At 48.6% G+C, this 20,618-nt stretch overlaps 1 protein-coding gene and 1 long non-coding RNA gene across 4 annotated transcripts in view; one reads left to right on the top strand and one right to left on the bottom strand.

Moving 5' to 3' along the window:
• Rab11fip5 (RAB11 family interacting protein 5) overlaps window positions 1–8,155 on the bottom strand; it is a 38,559-nt gene extending 30,404 nt beyond the window's left edge. For all 3 annotated transcript variants that reach the window (XM_055617621.1, XM_055617622.1, XM_055617623.1), the window contains exon 1: window positions 7,604–8,155. In XM_055617621.1, coding sequence (XP_055473596.1) covers window positions 7,604–8,034 — 431 coding nt within the window. In that variant the 5' untranslated portion in view covers window positions 8,035–8,155. The remainder of the gene's footprint in view (window positions 1–7,603) is intronic.
• Window positions 8,156–8,390: 235 nt separating this feature from the next.
• Window positions 8,391–10,398, top strand: LOC129684495 (uncharacterized). Its single transcript, XR_008721353.1, has 3 exons — window positions 8,391–8,532; window positions 9,829–9,904; window positions 10,010–10,398. It is a non-coding gene; the product is annotated as an uncharacterized LOC129684495 (long non-coding RNA).
• The last annotated feature ends 10,220 nt before the right edge of the window (window positions 10,399–20,618 follow it).

The raw sequence follows: 20,618 nt of genomic DNA, 5'->3' as shown, positions 1-20,618 counted from the left end.
TCACCTCACACCACAGCCAGACTCAGCCCCCACCCCCACTTCCTTCACAAAAACATCTCCTGTAATACTTGTCCCACTGCCTTAAGCTCCAAAGGTCTGCCTGTCAGCTGGTCTCAGAAGGGGCCAGGAGCCCCATGCTATAAAAATGCCAGGAGGCAAGTCTAACCAGCAGACAGGAATGGCAGATATCTGGGGTGTAGGGCCAGAAGCACAGGCGGGGGGAAAGTGCACTGGGCTTGAAATCGGGAATCTGCCCGCCACTAACAGACCATTCCTTGTCCTGAGACCCCAGTCTTTCGTGGCTGTGGAAATAGGGGTCACCCTGCTGCCTCAGGAGGGAGTGAAATGAGGTAATCCTGGGATTGCATGCTGAGAAGTAGGCCAGCCACATACAAAAGCTTTGGGTTTATTGTCTATGGAAGGCGTATTATAGGCTGTCACTTGCCTCAAGGGCTGAGGTGGCCAGGACCACGCAGGAGGAAGGAAGGAGCTGGAAAGACAACCTTTCATGGGGAACTTCAGCAACGAGGGAAGGAAAGACCTCTCCATAAGCCACCTAATCTCCACGGTGCTCCTAAACTAACTTGCCCAGGAACCATGAGCCAGAGAGGCCAGAGCCAAGAGGTGACCACCCTCCTCCGGAACCTCTGTTTGAACCCTGGATAGAGACCATTTCCCCTGTGTGGGAAAGTGAAGCAGGTGGGTCATAGGTACAGAGCTACATCTGAGAATGTTGCACTTGGGCAAACAAACAGGGAGGAGAAAATATGCAGCTCGGTTGCTTGTGATGCAGGAAAGAAGTCTGGAAGCTCACCCCAGAGCTGGGAAGCCTGGCTGCCTCCGAGAAGGAGAGCAGGGTGACCCAAGGTGGCGGGGAGGGCAAGATGTACTCAGCTCAACTCCCCTCGATGCCTCTCCCCATACTTCTGATCACTGGGCTGCATCAGGGCCCGACTGCACCCCCCACCCCCAGGAGGCCAAGTGTGATTCCTCCAGCCGAATACATTTTCTTGACTCTCCCTCTGAGGTGGGCTGTCTGCTGGTTCGGGGGGGTGGGGGAAGCTTCCTGCTAAGTCTCCTCTCAAACACACTGCTGACCCTCTCTTGGAGAGACCCATTTCCCTCTCTTCTTTCCCCCCCAGCACTTGCCCAGGCACAATGGTTACAATGGGACCTCAAAAAAGGCTTCCCAGATGCTGAAAACAATGGAAAACAAACACCGCATCACTGCAGAGGAAGAACAGGAGGGCTCACAGCCTTCAGTCAAGTCAAATAAGCACGGGTCACATGAGGAGGAGCTGGGGAGACTTGGAGCGGCCCATCCAAGTCTGAGGAGTGCCCCAGGCCTCCCCCTACCCTTGTGATATATCAGGTCCCAGGTCCCAAACAACACTCATTCCCTAGATGAGCATGACCAGCTAGACCCACAGACACCCATGAACTGCCTAACTCATAACTCAGGGAGAGCAGGTCCCCAAGGCCAACCCCAAGATTGGGAGAGCCATACTGGAGAGAAAGAGGAAGCCTCAGCAAGACTCCACCAAGCACCTGTACTCGTGCAAGGCAGGGGTTGGGGGAGGGAGGGATAAGCCAATGTTCCTATGGTGGTGTGTTGTGACAAAGTCAATTCACTTCTCTGTACCGAGAACTACTCAGCCATGAAGTAAGGTGACAGCAATGACAGCTCATAGGCTTGCTGTGAGATGAGGGAAGTCTTAGAAAGGTTTTGGTGACTGACACATTAGAACAAGACAAAAAGAAGCCACCAATCCTGGGGCTAGGAGGCAGACAGGCTCTCTGATGGCCACCCATCAGGTCTCTAGTGTGTCATCACCTTTAGGAGGCTGGCTTTGACTATAGCAAACCCAGTGGCCCATCTGGCCCAAAACACAGCTTTTAACTAAAGTGCCTCCTCCCAATGCAGAAAGATGTCCATGTCTCTCCCCTGAGCCCCTCCCCTCTGAAGACTACTCTCACCCTCTGTCATGTGCTCCAGGACGCCTATAGAGAAAACTACCTCTCCGGGCCTATAGGGAGCCCAGACAGCCCTGTCTGCTACCCATATCCATGCTCCCAACCCATGGCAACCCCTGGATGCAGACCCCAAATACCGGCTCTTTCTTACTCATAACTCTTCAGGTTGCCAGGGCTTACCAGAAGCCACAGAGAGCCACACCCTCCCTGACTACTGAGTAGCTTCTGGGCTCTCTTCTCCCTCTCCCCAGGGGCAGTGCCCACACACTCCAGCCTTCCTCTAGCTCTGAGGCTGGAATTTCCAGTGTAAAGACCCACTTCAAAAAGGGTGAACCAAAGGTTGGGTGACCTGCTAGACCTCTTCCACAGCATCTTTCTGGAAGCCCTGCTCACTGCTGGCTGAGGAGACACTGGGCCTAACCCCATGCAAGGCCTCATCACCACAAATCAAGACCCCTCTCATCCATAGGGAAGCCAGTTCAAAAAACAACAAAGTAGTAGCCAGGCGTGGTGGCACACACCTTTAATCCCAGCACTTGGGAGGCAGAGGCAGGTGGAACTTGAACTCCGTGAGTTCAAGGCCAGCCTCATCTACAAAGCAAGTCCAGGACTGCCAAGTCTATACAGAGAAACCCTGTCTCAAAAACAAAATAGAAAAGACAAAACAAAACAAAACCAAAAAAAAAAAAAAAAAAAGTGACCAGCTTTTCTGTACTAGGCTTCCCGGATCCAGTCTGAGAACACACTATATAGGGAAAATAAAGTGAAATAAAGTGTGGGAGCTGATTTCCACAGAGCAACAGCCGCTCCCGTGATTGTGTTAGTCATCTGTCCTGAACAGGGTGGGAAGGGCAAGGAAACATCTGGAGAAAGCCAGACCAGCAGTTTAGCAGCAAGGAAAACGCCACAGCGCCAGGATGGCTACAATAACAAGGGGAGGCCAGCTGCAGCCTGGACTACATAGTAAGTTCCAGGTCAGCCTCAAAACTGCAGTGACACTGTAGCATAGGAAAAAAATTTAAAGTAAAACCAGGCCTCAATGTCAGCCAGGACAGGGGTTCTGCTGACTTGTACCTGGTCTCCCATAGTGGAGTGAGGAGGGGCAGATGAGGTTGGCCATAGACCCCTGGTGACGGCCTGGTTCCGGCCCTGGGCTCAGGGCCAGGGGCAGATTCAAAGGAAAGGGGAAGCCACCATGCCAGGGAGAGGGAGTCACACTTCCTCCCCTGGCCTCCCAGAACCTCCCTGACCCCACAATGCTGCTCAAACAACCCTATGTAGGGGTAGGCCACTGGACCACAATCAAGACATGAAGTATGTTCATCCTAATGACACCTTCTCAGTGTGGCCATGTCTTTTCCCAGCAGCCGCCAGGCTCCATTCCAGACCTGGAGTTCAAGCAGGAGCCTAAAACAAAGTGTGGATGGGACTTGGCTGCTTCTTGAAAACCAGGTCACACCTAGAAGCCAGTGAAAGAAGGTTACAGGGCTATAGGGTGAAAAGAAGCCCCAGAGACCTCCCAACAGCCAAGCATAATGGCTCAACTCACGCCAGTCATCCCAGCTCTTAGGGTATAGGGGCAGGAGAATCAGAACTTAAAATAGCCATAACCAGCTAGGAAGAACCTCTGCCCTCAGACCTCCATGCCCATGAGCTTCCCTGGGGCTGTCCTTTCAAAAAAAAAAAAAAGTTTTTTTAAAGATAAAACAATGGCACAGGCTGGGCAGGAACTGAAAAAGCCACTCAAGGGGTACTGTTAGCAGCCTGACCATGAGCACACACAGTTTTAGACTATGATGAGCAAAGACAACTGGTCCGGGCTGACAAACCCAAAGCCGTGGCTTTTCCAGCGAACCAACCCAATCTATTTCTGTGCCATAGGCTTCAAGGCTGGGACCAGGGAGAAGGCAAATGGTCTGTACTGGGTTCTCCCTTTCACCTAGTACAGACCAACCAGCACACTCAGGGGCCCAAAAGCTGGTCTCCCCACACACAAAGCTCAATGACAGACTCCCTAGCCTCTTATTCCAAAAGTCCTGCTGCCCAAGTTATTCAGGATCATTCCCATGTGGTACAAGCTACAACCACAGCAGTAAACCCACAGGAGTCCAAATGTCCCCATCTGACCCCACAGGTAACAAAGAGCACTAAGCTGCCACTATCCCATCTAGGTCCTGGGAGCCAGGGTGGCAAGCCTGGCTCCCCTGGGAGTTCTGGAGAAAAAGGCTAGAAGGGAGAAGCACATTAGAGTTGTCCCAGCCAAACCAACACTCATGTCATGGAGGGCGATGGTGCTCCAGAGGGGAAGTAGCTGTAACCATGTGTCATGTGTAGCACGTTTTTTGTCTTGAGAGCTTCCTCTCTGAGGGCTGAAAATGCAGCTCAGCAAGAGTGTGTTTGCCTAGCACACACCAGCCACTGAATTACATCCCTGGTTGGGGTGTGGAGACATGAATTTCCTCTTTGGATATTTCAAAAGTCTCCACATTGAACCTCTCACATTGATGAGTGTCTCACAGAGAAGTGACTTTCAGGGGTCTCTGGGATAGCTAGAGCCTCGGCACAGGAAGTGAAGTCCCATAGCAACTCCAACCCTACCCTCATGAAAGCAGACATCTTTATTACAACAAGGCTCACAGATGGCATCTTACCCATCTACATAGGCAATCTACCACTGTGATCCTTGCAAAGATGTGGCGAAATAGCTAAGGAACCAGCCTTGTGCCAGCGCACCTTCCTCCAGGGCATGGGCAATGCCAAGCAAGGCTGCCAGGGAGAGCTGCAGAGCCATTAGGTGACCTAAGCCTGGCTTTAGGGCCATGGATGCCTCCCAGGTGCAGCTCAAGTTCTTGAGCCTCCCAAGGGCTGCAGAGGCGGCTGGGAAGTCTGATACTCCTCCTGTCACCAGCCATGGTCATGAGGCTTTCCCAGATTTACAAGTTCTTGAGCAGTTCTAAGGCAGAGGACTCCTTCCAGGTGTGGACTGCCAGGTGGTATTGCTAACATGACCATCACTACTGTTCACTGACCCACCCCACATACATGCATGCATGTACAGATGTACACACACTCACAGTGCCTAGGAACTGCATTAGGTCTTCCTCTGCGTTCTGATTTCATCACTCACATCAACCCTGGGAAGGTATAAGTTACCCCCTTTTTAAAGACTAGTAAACTGAGACACTCAAGGTAAACCTGCCTTGTCATGAAGTAGCATTTTGAGAAAGGGATCTGCTCCATGCAATTCTCAGCCTCCTCTTAACCACAAGCCTGCCCTTCCCAAGTCAGATTCCCTAGGTGACAGGGGCTCACCACCTGCTCCCTCCACTCCTGCCTCCTGGAGTTAACGTGAATACAGTACTTTTCCACCAGTATCCAAACCTGAGGATGTTCCCCCTGATCTTCTCTGCTTCAGTGGCTCAGGCCAGGGTGGTCCAGGAAATGCTTCAGAGGTGGCCATTAGAGCATGAGGGATGTGGAACAGAAATGGCAGCCCTGGTTCTCTGTCAGTGACCAAGCATACTGTGAGGTCCAGTGACTAGAGGACCAGAGCGGGCTAACTGCGTGGACTTTCCTCTGCCCACCCTAAGTGTCCCACTTCCTGCCCTCTCCAACTCTATAAATAAGCCAGGTCAGAGCATCAGCAGCAAGGCTGCCAGGAAGGTGTGAAACAATGCTTGTGGAAAAGATGACTTCTGAAAGTAAATTAAGGCTCCCATTCAGATCAAGGGATAACATGTCGGATTCTCCCGGGAGCACTGTTCTTGGCTGAAAACAGGCCCACCTGGACTTGCAGGCTAGACCAGCTCCACCAAGAAAAATTCAAGGCCAAGAGGGAAGCAAGGGCATGAACTGAAAAGGAAAAAAAAAAAAATCAAAGAAGTGTCTCCCTGAAAACTAGTTTTTTGTTATTGTTTTTTCCCTTGTTAGTCTACCCTCCCCCTAATACATATCCCACAAATAATGTACCAGCCTGGTTGGAACAGCTGAATGTTGAAGGGGTGACAGGAAGAGGTAATGGAAAAAAGTATGAGATCAGGAGAGAGCATTCCATCCCACACCCAGCACCCTGGTCTGCCTGGACCGGGAAGAAGGGAAAGGACACAAAAGGTGGAGGAAAATGAACAAAACAAGGACCAAGTTAAACCTCATGACTCCACACCCAGCAACCAAACAGCAAGGGAAGGAGAGAAGCCACGGGAGGGGAGATGAAGTCAGTTCCCAGCCCTGCCTGGAATGTACCCGGGTCTCTCCCAGCCCAGCCACAGTAGGCCAGCCAGGAAAGCCCTTCCTTATTCTTGTTTTTTGGGAGAAAAAAAATCATTCAGGTCAGACCCTTCTCTATTAAAATCCAGCTTTCCCCCTCTTGTCTCCACCACGCTCAAGGCTCATTCCTCTCCAGCAAACCTTCCTTGATTTACTCAAAAGCTGCAAACCTTTTCCAGCACCTCTCCTATGTAGGACACCATTCTGCACCCATTCTCTGGGACCCCACCCAGGAGGCTTAGAAATTAACTGCTCCAGAGAGCCACAGCAGGTGGTCAGCCCTGGGAACTGACTTCCAGATGGTCCCTGGCCCAAACAGGAAAAAGTGCTCAAAGTCTTAGGTCTTTGTTTGGTTGGTTTGGTTTGGTTTTCAAGACAGGGTTTGTCTGTGTAATCCTGACTGGCCTGAAACTCACCATGTAGCCCAGGCTAGCCTCAAACTCAGAAATCTACACTACACATCTCTATCTCCCAAGTGCTAGCATTAAAGGTGTGTACCACCTTTAATGTACCACCTTGGGGAAAGCCAAACCCTGACAAAATAAATAATTAAAACCTCCTATCCTTACACTAAGGTTTTGTTGTCCCAGGCCTTTGAACCCAGCATTGGGGAGACAAAGACAGGAGGATCTGGCCTGGTCTACATAGCAAAGGCAGCCTGATCTACATAGCAAGTTCCACAACAGCCAGAGCTACCTAGATCGACCCTGTCTCAAAACAATAAGAAACCCCACTATACTTTCTAGAGAAAATAATCTGGAGAACTGTCGAACATTATTATAACCACGCCACTGTCTCACTGACCTAAGCGTTTCTTTCCTTTACTCTAAGGAGGTTGCCCAGTTCTCTCAAGTCCTGGTACCCTGGGCACAGAGTCAAGGAGTATGTCTAGATGGTGAAGGGCATCCTTGAACATTAAAGAGGCTCGTGTCCTGTGTAACCCCTGGGTTTGCTAGGGTGTCTCCCTTCAATCTTGCCCTGGAAGATGACACCTCACCTTGCTGCCTCTACAAGGTGAGACAGCCTCTCCAACTCCCCTACAGGCTGGGCGCCTCTTTGAAAGGAAAGCAGGCCCGAAGCTCTGAAATTTCCCTTCTTGAATTCCCACAGCCTCAGAATCCCACTCCGAACTTTAGTTGGCCGTGTACTCCTAACGCTTGGTCACTGCGCCAACTCCATCAGGCCTCCCAGGCCCACCAGGCTATTTGGAAGAAAGTCGGGGGGGGACCCTCAAAATGAGAAATAACAACTAGTGTGTCGGTTTGTGTCCTTGAGCGCGAGGTCGGGATCCCGACGCCCCACCAGTCTCGCCAGGCTAGGCCTTCCAACCGTTCTGTGCCCCTCCCAGAGCCCCAGGACTCACTGCGTGTGCTGGGCGCGGCCTGCGCGGAAGACCTCGTCTAGAGCCACGGTGGCCCGGCCCAGAAACTTGTCCACACCGATGAGTGAGCGGTGCATGGTGGTGAGCACCAGCTCGCAGGCGGCGTTGGGGCCCGAGGCCCAGGGCGCAGGGCCCGCATCTGCCTCCTGCGCCCGCAGCAGGCCATCCAGGGCGCCGGGCGGCAGCTCGAACGAACACTCTTCGCACCACTCCGGGCAGCCTTGCGTCTTCTCCACCACCGAGGTGCTGTACTTCTCTCGGCCCACCTGAATTACCGTGTACGCGTCGCTGGTGCTGCCGGCGCCTGAGCTCTTGCCCCTCAACCCACTGGCCCGCAGCACGGTCACCTGGACGTGCGTGGGCAGCCAGCGGGAGGACCCGGCCGCCGGTTCAGTGTCCCGCACCAGGGCCATGGCGGACCCCGGGATGGAGCGACAAACGTGGCAGCTGTGGGAAGCTGTCCGGAGCCGGCTCCCCGCGCTGTCCGAAGCACACCGATCGCCGCAGCAGCGGGCTGGCCTGGGCCGAGCGGGCCACCGCCTCCCCGCCGCCCCGCCTCCCGGGCGGCCGGCCGCCCCGCGACGTCACGCCCCGCCCAGGCCCAGTCTAGGCCACGCCCTCCTATTCCACCAGCCTAGGAGTTGAAGGAACCCAGGGAGGGGCGCGGCCTCCGCAAAGATGTGGGCGGAGCTTCTGCTGACCCAGCCCCTCTGGCGGACCCTCAAGCAAGTGCTGCAGTACTAAAAGGTGACCCGTGCGGAAGGGGCGAGGCCTCGGCATGTATTGGGGGAGGGGGTTGGAAGTCGGCCACGCCTTATTCACGACAGCATTCGCGTGTGCACGCTGCAGAGCTCCAAGAGAAGAAACCGAGGGGGCTGCTGGCGAAGGCTGCTAGCAGCCTCTGCAGAGAGGTAGGCGTGGTTACCACCGTAGCCCCGCCCCGTTTTGGCAGCGACCCCAAACCGGTGAGCCGGATCTTCGCACTAGTTCCCGCTGCACTCTTCCTAGACAGTACCAGGTTTTCCCGCAAGGTCCTCTATTCCCGAAAGCTCTCGCCGCGTCGAAGATCCACTCCGCTCAGCGTGGGTTTGAGGGTGCCTACTCCGGAGACCCCTATATCGCACATGCGCTCCTAGTCATCCTTCTCCACGTGACCGCCGGCACGGCAGCCTTCGCTGACACTGCGGCTGAGGATGTGTAGTGACAGCCGCCAAGGAGCTGAGAGGTCACTGGAGTGGGGCTCCGAACAAGCAACCACTCTTTCAATGTTTTGATTTTTACGCCCCTTGTTTTGAGACAGGGTTTCTTATGTAGTCCTGGCTGTCCTGGAACTCGCTGTGTAAATTAGGGCTCGAACTCGCTAAGATTCTCCTGTCTCCACCGAGTTCTGGGATTAAAGATTGGCTCCACCACCACGACAGGAGATTTTTTTTTTTTAATCTTTTTGAGCCACCACGCTGTTTTGATATTGATTGATTGATTGTGAGCTCAGGAGCTTACTTACAGGTTAGCCTTGAGTGTCCTTTAACTCACACTGAGCTGGCTTTAAAACTTTTGTGTGGCCGGGTGTGGTGGTGGTGCACACTTTAATCCCAGCCCTTGCACTTGGGAGGCAGAGGCAGGAGGATCCTTTTGAGGTTGAGGCCAGCCTAGTCTACATAGTGAGTTCCAGGCCAGCCAAGGCTGCCAAAAAATAAATAAATAAAACCCACAAACTTTTATGTTAGGCTTATATTGCCCACAGAGCCTTGTTTGTAGTAGACAAGCATTCCACCACAGAGCTGATCTTGTAATCTTCAACCTCAGAATCCATTCACGAATGCCTACCGTGTGCTGTGTTCTGAGTATTACCGGCACCCTTGGTTCATTATTAAGATAATGGTTAATAATTATGGATGCCGAATTTCAGCAGGAGTCGGGGAACACTGACTCATGAGCTGTATGTGCATAACCTCACTTCATCTTCAGAGCCACTGTGAATGTGAATTTTGGTTACCAAGAAGACAGAATTATAGGTTAGAAAAATTTGCCTAAAATGCATATAACAAAGAAGTCATGGTAGCATGTAATCTTAGGACTCTGGAGTCAAATTCAAGGCTAGCCTGGGCTTCATGGTGAGGATTTAATTTTTGCTGTTAACTTTCAGAATCTACACCTAAATTTTCAAATTTTTTTCTTTTTTTTTTCCTTTCTATTTCTGGGGGTAGAGGATTTCAAGACAGAGTCTCCAGAAAGTGGTAGCACACGCCTTTAATCTCAGCACTTGGGAAGCAGAGGCGGCAGGTAAATCTTTTGAGTTCAAGGCCAGCCTGGTCTAAAGACCGAGTTCCTGGACAGCCAGGACTATATACTGGTGTGGATTGAAACATGTTTCTGTTTTGGTCGTAGGTGTGGGATGGTGGATTGAGTCAGGTGGTCCACAGCAGCAGACTATTTGCTTGGTGCAGCCTCTGAGAGGAGCTCTTTGCCAGTTGCAGAGAGTTTAAATCTGAGAACTGTGGAGAAAGAATAAATGCCAAAGGCGGGAGAGTGTGGAGGTCAGTGAGAGAACAAGACTGCTCCTGCTTCTCCCTTGCTGTTCCTGGTTGCTGTTGTGAGACAAGAAGTTGGAGATCTCCTGAAATGAGGATTGGACTGGCTCCAAGGAACAGGATGACCCTAACCAGCAGGAAGCAGCTAAGAGAACTGTTCCCCCTCTCCCACTAACCCTTTCTCTACTCTACCTGGTGTTAGGGTGTTGGAAGGGATTGGGGTGGAGAAGGGAGAAAAGGCAAATAAAACCGTTTTTTTGTTTTGTTTTGTTTTGTTTTTTAACTAATGCCTACAATACACAGAAACTCTGTCTTTAAAAAAAAAGAAATATAAATCTTTTTGACGTTTGGTGGCACACGCCTTTAGTCCCAGCCCTCAGGGATGCAGAGGCAGGCGGATCTGTGATTTTGGGGGCCAGCCTGGTCTACAAAGAGAGTCCAGGACAGCCAAGGTTACACAGAGAAACTCTGTCTTGAAAAAGAAAAAAAAGAAGCAAGAAAAGCTGTCCTAGCAGGAGCAGTCATGTAACCAGGAGAAAAACACTTAAGAAGTGAAAGAAACAGGAAGAAGGTGTCGGGATTAAAGGTGTGCACCGCAAGTGCCTGGCTTAGAGCATTTTCTAGTAATCTGTACATAACAGATTCAGGACATAAAGAAACAAAATAGGAAGGGACAGGATGGGTCCATTGCCATCAAACCTAACAACTTGAACTTGAGCCTCAGGATCCACATTATAGAAAGAGAGACCCAACTCCAGCAAGTTGTTCTCAAAGCTGCACACCCTCTCCTACCAGGAATAATAAAATTTAAAAAAACACCAGAAGAGATTTCAAAAGCTCTCCCCTCCTAGATCTCTCTTACTTTGCTTTATTCTCTCTCTCTTTCTCTGCACGCACTCATACATGTAGCAGTCAGAGAACAATCCATGGGATTCAGTCCTCACAGGATTGATTCAGGTCATTAGGCTCTGTGGCAAGCACCTGCTTCACCTGCTGAGCCATCCTTACTCACTGATCATACTTACTTTTAAATTTTTGAGACAGTGTCTTACCCATGTAACACTGGCTGGCCTCAAACTCACAGGAATCAGCCTGCCTCTTCCTCCCAAGGGCTGATACTGAAGGTGTTCTCCACCATGCCGGGCCCTTTATGGAGTTATTTTTATTCTGAGGCAGGGTCTTCTGTAGCACAGGCTGGCCTTGAAATCATCACAGACTAGTCTTGAACTCTGGATCCTCCTGCCTTTCCCTCCAGAGTTCCGGGGTTCCTGGTCAGCACCACCATGCCCATCTTCCATCCAGACACCCTTGTCTTTTGCTTAAGTTATGCCAGCACCTCCAGTTGTATGCTGGAGATCGACCCCAGGGCTTCACTCTCTGCAACTCTCTGAGGGTATTCTCCACACATCTCTGAGGGTATTCCTCCTAAAGCTGGTTGTGTTTCCAGACCTTGAGGTTGACACCACCCAGCTGTATGAATTGCTTCTGTGGCTGTGTCTAAATCTGGCACTGGCCATTATCTCTTGCCTTCCTGCTAAGACAGACACAGTCTTTATCTCTCCCACACTCACTCTCCACTCTCAGTCTCCTTAGTTCTGCCATTGTTGTCCTTTACTAAGAGGTACACAGGGCTAGCCTATATTTCTACAAAAGGGGGTTGGCACTCCAGGAAAAGGAGACTCTTAGGAGCACTCTAATAAAGCCCATGTGATCAGCCTCCACAGTACGGGTGTGTCTGTCTGTCTGTCCTCCTGTGTCAATCCTCACACCACATTTTACATAGGGTCACTTTGTTGCTTTCTCCTAGACTGAGTACACCAAGCTTGCTGGCCCTTGAGCCTCCCAAATTCTCCTTTCTGCACCTTTCATCTCAGTGAGAGTACTGGAAGTACAAATGTGTGCTTTGAGCCACACCAAGCTTTATGTGGGTTGTAAGATTCGAACTCAGGGTCATCTCCACTGTTGGCACTGAGGTAGAAAGCTTCATGTCACGCATTCCATGTCTGGATTCCAACTCCAGCACCATATAAACTGAGTGTGGGGAACACTCCTTTATTCCCAGGACTTGGGAGGATCAGAAGTCCACCGTCATCTTTGGCTACAGAGTGAATTTGCTAAACTACATGAGACCTTGTCTCAAAAAAAAAAAAAAAAAAAAAAGTTATTTGGAAATTAGAGAAAATAAAAAGTACCATCCAGAAAACAATACTGCCAGTGATTTGCTGTCCTTCTAGTCTTTACACTATATCTGCACACAATTTGAGGGTCTTAGAGAGTAAGGGTCAAACCTGTGGAGTCATTTACATCCTGTGTTACCTCACCTGAGTGAGGTAGGTGCTCTTGCTGCCCTCAGTTCACCGATGAGGAAACCCAACCAGAAACAGCTTAGGCCATTTCCCTGAAGTCATCAACTGAAAAATTACAAACTGAAGTTAAATAACAGCATTAGTAATTTTTTCACACTGGTTCGCTGGCCATCTAAATGCTGCAAAGTTTTGTAGGTTTTAGTTGTTTTGTTTTAATTTTTGAAACAAGATTCAGTAACTAAAGGTGCCTTAGTCACTGTTCTATTGCTGCAAAGCAACACCATGACCAAGGAAACTCTAATAAAGCATTTAAGAGGGGCTTGCTTACAGTTCCAGAGGTCATCCATTATCAGCCTGCAGGTGGACATGCTGGCTAGCTATGAAAAGGGTTGCAGACTTGCCCAAAGTTTCAGACTCAGAAGTCTCCATTCCACTCCCTCAACTAAACCCAGGGCTTCCCACACTGACCAGCAGTCTTATACACAGACACACACACACACACACACACACACACACACTTTGGTAAGTTGAAGTTCCCACTTAACGGTAGATTCCCAAGGTCTTTCTAAATGAAAGCTTCTTTATTAACCTTCAACCATTATGAGTTTGCCACGCTCCATTAAGAGTTTCATGTTGACTGACTCTCCAGCTGAGTTGCCCCCACCTCCTGCCCTCCCCTCTCTCCCTCTGAAACAGTAGGAAGACTCCAGGAAAAGGCAAAGAGAACCAAGTTGTACTAGCCCTGCTCCCTGCCCTCCTTCCTCCTGCCCTGGCCTAAGCAGTTGGCAAGTTCAGGCTTCCTGCTGGCTCAGGACTGCAGCTGTAAGAGGGCAAGGAAGCCTGGCAGTGCTCACCTAAGGAGACCCTGGGCCCTAAGAAAACAGTCTGCAAACTTGCTCTCTGGGGTCTGGCCAGAGTTGATCTTCAGTTTCCAAGAGAAGCATGCTATCTCTTCCTCTAGAAGTCAAGACCATCCACCACACCCATGGCAGACACAGAGAAATCACTGATTCAAGGACCAGTGAAGGGAAAACAGGAGGAGCTTGGATCACTTTGTAATAGTGAAAAGTAAGGATGTCCTCAGGGACAGGAGGCCTGGGGATGCCAGAAAAACAAAGGAACCAACCAGGAAGGGCTATAGGTGCCCTGAGCCAGGGAAATGGAGCCAGAAGTACATCTCAATAGAACTGGCTAACTATTTAAAAAAAAAAAAAAAGTCTATGTCTCTGTAAAGATAGCAGGAAATGCTTGACTGAATAAGTAAGGGCAAACTGTGGCATCCAAGTGCTCTCTACACTGCTACATTTCACTCAGGGTGGTGATTGCTTTCTTTGTTTGTTTATTGGATTTTTTTCAAACACTTTTACTTTGTTGCCCAGACTGGCCTGGAACTTAACCCTGCTGCCTCTGCCTTCCGAGTGCGGGAATGACAAGTATAATGTATGCCACCATACCCAATAGGATTTAGGGGTTTCTTCCTTTCTTCTTCCTTCCTTTTTCTTTCTTTCTTGCGTTCTTTCTTTTGTTGTTTCTTTGAGAATTTTTTTTTTTTGGCGGGGGGGGGGGGTTGTTTGTTTGTTGGTTTTGAGACAGAGATTCTCTGTGTAGCCCTGGCTATCCTAGAACTCTCTCAATAGACCAGGCTAGCCTCAAACTCAAGAGATCCACCAGCCTCTGCTTCCAGAGTGCTAGGATTAAAGGTGTGCTCTATGCTCCACCACTGCCTGGCAATTTGCTTAGGGTGATTCAAAATTATTTCACAATTAGGGAAAAAAAAAAAAACTTCCTAAAAAATATTATTCAGATCTGGCGATCTGGCAGTCTCTGCAGCTGTGCTCTGGGCAAGGATGTGGGTGTTCCCTGGTAGGAGCAGTCACCCACAGGGAATGGGAAGGGGGCCAGAAATCACAGTCCTTGTGGTAAGGGGGCCTAGGATGGAAGAGCAGTAGCACAGCTGCTAGTATGACTGAGGAATCCCCCTCTAGGGGAGCACACTGGTGGGATTCATTGGTGAGGATGGGAATGCAAACAGTGGGTAAGATTATACAAAGCTCTTGGTCTTTTAGGATGAGGACAGGGCAGAGAGAAACACCAACCTCCAAAGCCTCAGCTAAGACCAGGGCTGCAGGAAATCTGAGACGGAGGACAGCCTTGAAATAGATATCATTTCTCAAGGTACAAGAAAAGTCCTGAGGGGAAGAGTCCAGCCTTTAAATGACAAACCCTTTTCCCCCTTCCTCCTCCGCCTGTATTGTGTAGCTCAGTAAGGCCTCAAACTGTGTAGCCATAGGCGACCTCAAACTTTTCCTGCTTCCGCCTCCCAACTACTGGGATTACAGGCATGCACCATCACAGCTGACTTTAGGACAACTCCTGAGGATGTGGGGGAGGGCAGCTGTCTCACCTTGTAACCATTACTGGCCTGGACCTCACTGGCTCTCTGTGAGACCAGGCTGGCCTCCACAGAACTTTGTGGCCCTTCTACCTCCACCCGTGGAATACTAGGATTTCAGGCATGAGCTCGAAAGCCCAGTTCTAACACAGACTTTAAGGTATCTTTACTGTGTGTTGTACCTCGGAGAGGGCCAGAGAGATTCCTTTTTGTCTCCAGACTCCATCTTGGACGGGGATGACCTTATCCCGAAGATACCCGTAGCTCCTGGAAAGGTCCAGGGTAAACCTAAGCCAATCAGCTACAAGTGCCACCATATATGGCTGAAAGGCCCAGAGAGTGTGGCTTGAGATAACTGGCCACCTGGCCCCAACCAGATCGATCAACTTCTGCCTCATGTAACGGCTCCTTAGCACCCACCCCCATCAGAAGAGAGATTAGCTCATCATTCCTGAAAAATCCCCAGGTCCCTTTAAAAGGCCTGCATGCCTTTGTCTCAAGGTCGCCATTTTCTACAATGGTTGACTTGTGCATGCTAGAACACGCCACTTAGTAAAATCTGTACTTGTACTTGTACTCTTGCAATCTTGAGTCCTGTAAGTCATTTTCGTACCCTACACTTCATCAGGAGAGTTAGAGGATCTGTCACCCGTGATGAGGTGAATACCTAAACAGGTATGTGTTCATGTCCCAGGCACAGGACAACTTTTCTCACCCCCAGAGTCACTGGGCTGAAGGATGGTGGTCCTGTGCTCCCAGAAGGCTATCAGTAAGTACCCTGTGAAAACACAGCAAGATCCACACATGAGAGACTCCTGAGCCCTCAACATCCTAGAGAGCCAGAAACCTGAGTGAACCAGACACAGGGAATAAACCTCCTGGTTATGGCAGTAGGGTATTTTCAGCCAGATGTGCAGCTGACAGCATAGATTAATCAGGCAGGGGCTGGGGACGCAGGTTGGTTGAAAGAACACTTACCCAGCATGCAAGAAGTCCTGGATTCAATCCTCCGTATAGATCAGTATGTCAGTCAGTACACACCTGTAATCCCACACTCCAGCTGTGGAAGCCGTTAGATTTTAAAGTTCAAGGTCATCCGCAGCACATAATGAGTTTGACTACATAATGAGCTTGGACTACCATAAGACCCTGTCCAATTAATAGTAACAATGATGATGATGATGAAGCCTCAGAAGTAGCCATTCTGTCCCTACTTTAGGACCTCTAAAAGGGCTTGTAGGAGGGACAGAGATCCTTGTGCTCACTAGGGAAACCTAGAATGTTAGCATAAAGCTAACATTGTTCCTTCAAGGGAAGGAATGTAATACCTGTTATATGTCCAGAAGGCTGACAGCAGATGTTAGGCTGGTGACTTTTTCAATATCTGTATGCACAGAGACTACTCTGGACCTCCCCAAGACCCTTACTATAAGCTTGTTTTTCTCAGACTCTAGAACCTATCTTTATGGACTTTACAAAGAGTTTTGATATAGTCACATCAAATCTTCCTTTAATTTGCTTTACTGTACACACAGCACTGAGTTAATTATCACCAGGAAAGTGTTGCAGGATATTTGATCCCATTGTTAACCCCAAGACTGAACTGTAAAAACCTGTTTCTAATTTTGGTCTGGCTTAGTCTTTGATCCTAGAGTTTTCTGTTTACTATAGACAAGTACTTCTGGTTTGGCTCAATCCTAGCACACTCCTTTAATCCAAGACCTTTCTGTAAACAGGATTAAATAAGTAAGCAACCAGATTGACAGCCAGTGAACATAGAGAGAGAAAAAAAAAAAAAAAAAAAAAACAGAGAATGAGAGAAAATCCAGAGGACAGATAGACACACAGGAAGCAGAAAGGAGGGACATTAAGTTGAAGGGTATTTAAGACAGCATCAAGAGGGAAGGGTGTTTTACTTCTGGAACATTGGTTGGGTAGGAAGGTCAGCAGGGTGCTTTCTCTCCCTCTCTGAGCTAACAGGCTTTTATCACTGCATCTGGCTCCTGAGGGTGAGATTCCTGGAGTTTGAACCAACACTGGCTACTTACTTGACTCCTTCAGACTGTCACTCTGCTGGCTATAGAGGTCGCAGAGACCCCTGCAGTAGCTCTGTGGTAAAATCCTTGTCTGGCATTTATGGGATCTTGAGTTCAATCCTCAATACAGGAAGTAAAACTGCAAAAGGACTTCTCAAAAAGCAGACAGTTATAATCTGTGTTGGTAAAGACAGATTATAACTGTCATGTGACAGCCATGCAAAGTGCCTGAGTCATGTCCTCCCACACTGAATGAATGAACCAGAAGCAGGGAATGAACCTCCTGGTTACGGCAGTAGGTTATGGCTACAGAAAGCCCCCAATAGTCAGTTGGAAGGATGAGAAACCCCAGGAAGTCACAAACACCACAGAGGAGCAGCTGGCACACAAGGAAGGGCCACAGGTACCAATGTTCAGGGCCAACTAGAATGCCCTACTGATGGGGAGAATCCTGGCCACTTAGTCTTCCAGCAAAACATCAATGAAGCCATAAATTCATTCTTAATGGGAAATTATGTGCTTGCTAATTAAAAAATATATTGACAATAACAGAAAAGAGGCCATGAACTTGAAGGAGAATGAGGAAGGGTACACAGGAGGGTTTAGAGGGAGGAAAGTGAAGGGAAAATGCTGTAATTAAATTATAATCTCAAAAAAAATTAAATACATCAGGGCTAAAGTATACTCAGTGGTAACATTTTTGCCCAGCATGCACAAAGCCCAGGGTTCTGGTTCCTAAAGTAAAGTAAAATATAAATAAAACATGGTGTCGGTAAGGATTTAGTTTTCCTTTTTCTTTTTGTTTGTTTGTTTTTGAGACAAGGTGCCTGTGCCCCACAGTACTTTCCTTTTGATACGAGGTTTCAGTATGTAGCCCAGCCTGGCCTCAAACCTGTGATTCTCCTGCCTCAGGCTCCTAGTGCCAAGATTATAAGCATGTGTCACAGCACATGTTAGTTTCTTGTGTGTTTACTGCTCAATGGCTTCAAACATCACAAATTTGAGGCAGGAGTGGTGAGGCACACCTTTGATCCAGTGCTTGAGGGGCAGAGGCCAGCAAATCTCTGTGAATTTGAGGCCATCCTGGTCTACCAAGCAAGTCTAGGACAGCCAAGGCTACACAGAGAAACCCTCAGGTAATTTTACCCACCTCTTCCTATAATAATGGTACTTTGAGGTACTTGTAATTACCTTTAAAGATAATTCATAATAATCTCCCCATGATGGTTAACCTCCACTGTCAGTTTAATGAGGTCTAGAGTCACCTGGCAGTGGGCTTCTAAGCTTGCTGCATTCCTTGCCTGGGAGTCTGAACTGTAAAGAGAAAGCTGGTTGAGTAGTTGCATGCATTCCTAGATCTCTGCTTCTTGATAGTGAGTGTGATATGACTGCCTCAGTTGGTGTTTTACTGCTGTGATGAAAAATCATGGCCAAAATGCAAGCTGGGAGCCAGGGTTGGGGGCCCACATTCCAGCACTTGGGAACCAGAGAAAGGCAGAGATCTCTTGTGAGTTCAAGGCTATCTTGGTCTACAAAATGAGTTTCAGGACAACACACAGGGCTACACACAGAGAAACCCTATCTCAAAAAAAACAAACAAACCAAAAAGCAAGCTAAAGAAGAAAGGGCTTAGTTGGCTTATACTTCCATATTGCTGTTCATCACCTAAGATAGTCAGGACATGAACTCAAACGCCAGGATTATGGAGTCAGAAGCTGGTGCAGAGGCCACAGAAGAGTGCTGCTTACTGGCTGGCTCCCCATGGCTTGCTCACTCAGCTTTCTTATGGAACCCAGGCCCACCAGCCCACAGCACCACCCACCTCACAATAGTCTGGGCCCTCCCCCAGTGATCACTGACTGAGGCATTTTCTCAACTAAGGCTCCTTCCTAGCTTGACTCTGGCTTGTGTCAAGTTGGGAAATCTAGCCAGTACAGTGACCAACTGCTTAAATTTCTGCATTCTTGATTTCCTCAGCATGATGAGCTGTACCTGTGAAGGGTGAGCCAGAATTAACCCTTTTCTCCTTCAAGTTGTTTGTGTCACAGCATTTTATCACAAAAACAGGGGAAGAAAATAAGGCAATCAAGCACCCACATCGTGTCCCACAATTACCTGTAGCTCCAGTTCTGAAGATCTGACACCTTCTGGCCTCCTCCAACACCAGGCACACACATTGTATATAGGCAAACTCTCACACACACAAATAAAAATAAGCTTTAAAAAAACCTACACTGTCCAGATCCAAAGTGGTCTCCCTACACGAGATCTCTCAACTAATCAGCCCTGGTTGCTGAGCTCCAAGTAGCAGCAACAGAGAGGAGAGAGAAAAGCAGGTTATGTGGTACCATGAGGAAGGTGAGAGACTAAACCAGAAATTAGGGCAGTCCGCAGAAAGACTGATCCAGTTTTTCAACCTGTCATTATCAGGAGAAATTAATGAAAGGGAAAGACTACTCTAGATGAAAAGAAATTTAAGAGCCATAATTATTAAAGGCAATCTGTATATCCTGATGCCAATAGGCTGGGGATAAAAGGACATTTTTGAGACAGGGAAATTTGAATGTGACTTAGTAGTACAGAGTATGAAGGAAGTGTTATTAGTTTTGCTCAATGTAGTAGTGGCAATATCTGTGAAAGAAAGTGGCCAGCCACTGGAGAGACACTAAGTCTAGACTTTGTTACAAAATACTTCAGGGACAGTAAAAGCAACACACAAAAGGAACAAGCTTGTAGAGCATGGAGGTTTACTAAGTGGAGGGGAGATGGTGACATCTATGAAGGGGTGGAAACATCACCCCGGCTGGGTGAGACTTTCCAGAGGTTTGGTTGTTTGGTGTGTGCCAGGAGGGATCACCCATAATTCTGTAAGTAACTCATGCTCTGTAAGTTCAATGTATTCATCAGTTCACCAAGTTGGACTTGGGAATCATTAAATACTTTGTTCTGTTGTTTGCTCTCTCCAGAGGCTAGCAGACATCTATTTATTTATTTATTTATTTATTTATTTATTTATTTATTTATCTATCTATCTATCTAGTTATTTACTTATTTATTAATTTTGGATCCGCCCAAGGAAAGCTCACACAATAAAACCCCACTCTGCCTCCTGTTATGGTTGGATCCAAAATGTCACCTCAAGGCTTATGTATTGAGGACTCATTCCCATTGCAGCAGTGTCCAGGAATGTGGCTGTGAAGAGTGGTCAGATCGTAAAGGCTCTGATGTCAGGGGACAGAGCCTTGGACAGCTTCATAATTCAGTAGGCTATAGGGGGAGGGGAGATGCAGACCCCCAAGCCTGATTATCATCTTTGAAAATATTGCCAGGCTGGGCTTTCGGCGTGGTGGAAAATGCCTTTAATCCCAACACTTGGGAGGCAAAGGCAGATGAATCTCTGAGTTCAAGGCCAGCTTGGTCTACAAAGTGAATCCAGACAGCCAAGGGTACACAGAGAAACTCTGTCTAAAAAAAAACAAAACAAAAAAGATTGCTGGGCATGGTGGCACAAACCTTTAATCCCAACACTCAGGGGGGAAAAGGGCAGATGAATTTCTATGAGTTCAAGGCCAGCCTGGTCTAGAAAGAGAGTTCCAAGACATCCAGAGGTACACAGAGAAATCCTGTCTTGAAAAAAAAATCATAAAAAAGTAAAAATATCTTTAAAGCCATGTGTGGTAGAGCACACCTTTAGTCCCAGCATTTGAGAGGTTGAGGCAGGCAGATTTCTGG

This window comes from Psammomys obesus, unplaced genomic scaffold (assembly GCF_907164565.1).
Source record: "Psammomys obesus unplaced genomic scaffold, mPsaObe1.curated_primary_1811, whole genome shotgun sequence".
In the NCBI taxonomy this organism is placed as follows: domain Eukaryota; kingdom Metazoa; phylum Chordata; class Mammalia; order Rodentia; family Muridae; genus Psammomys; species Psammomys obesus.
The sequence above is the reverse complement of the archived record's forward strand: the minus strand, read 5'-3'. Positions and strand labels throughout refer to the sequence as shown.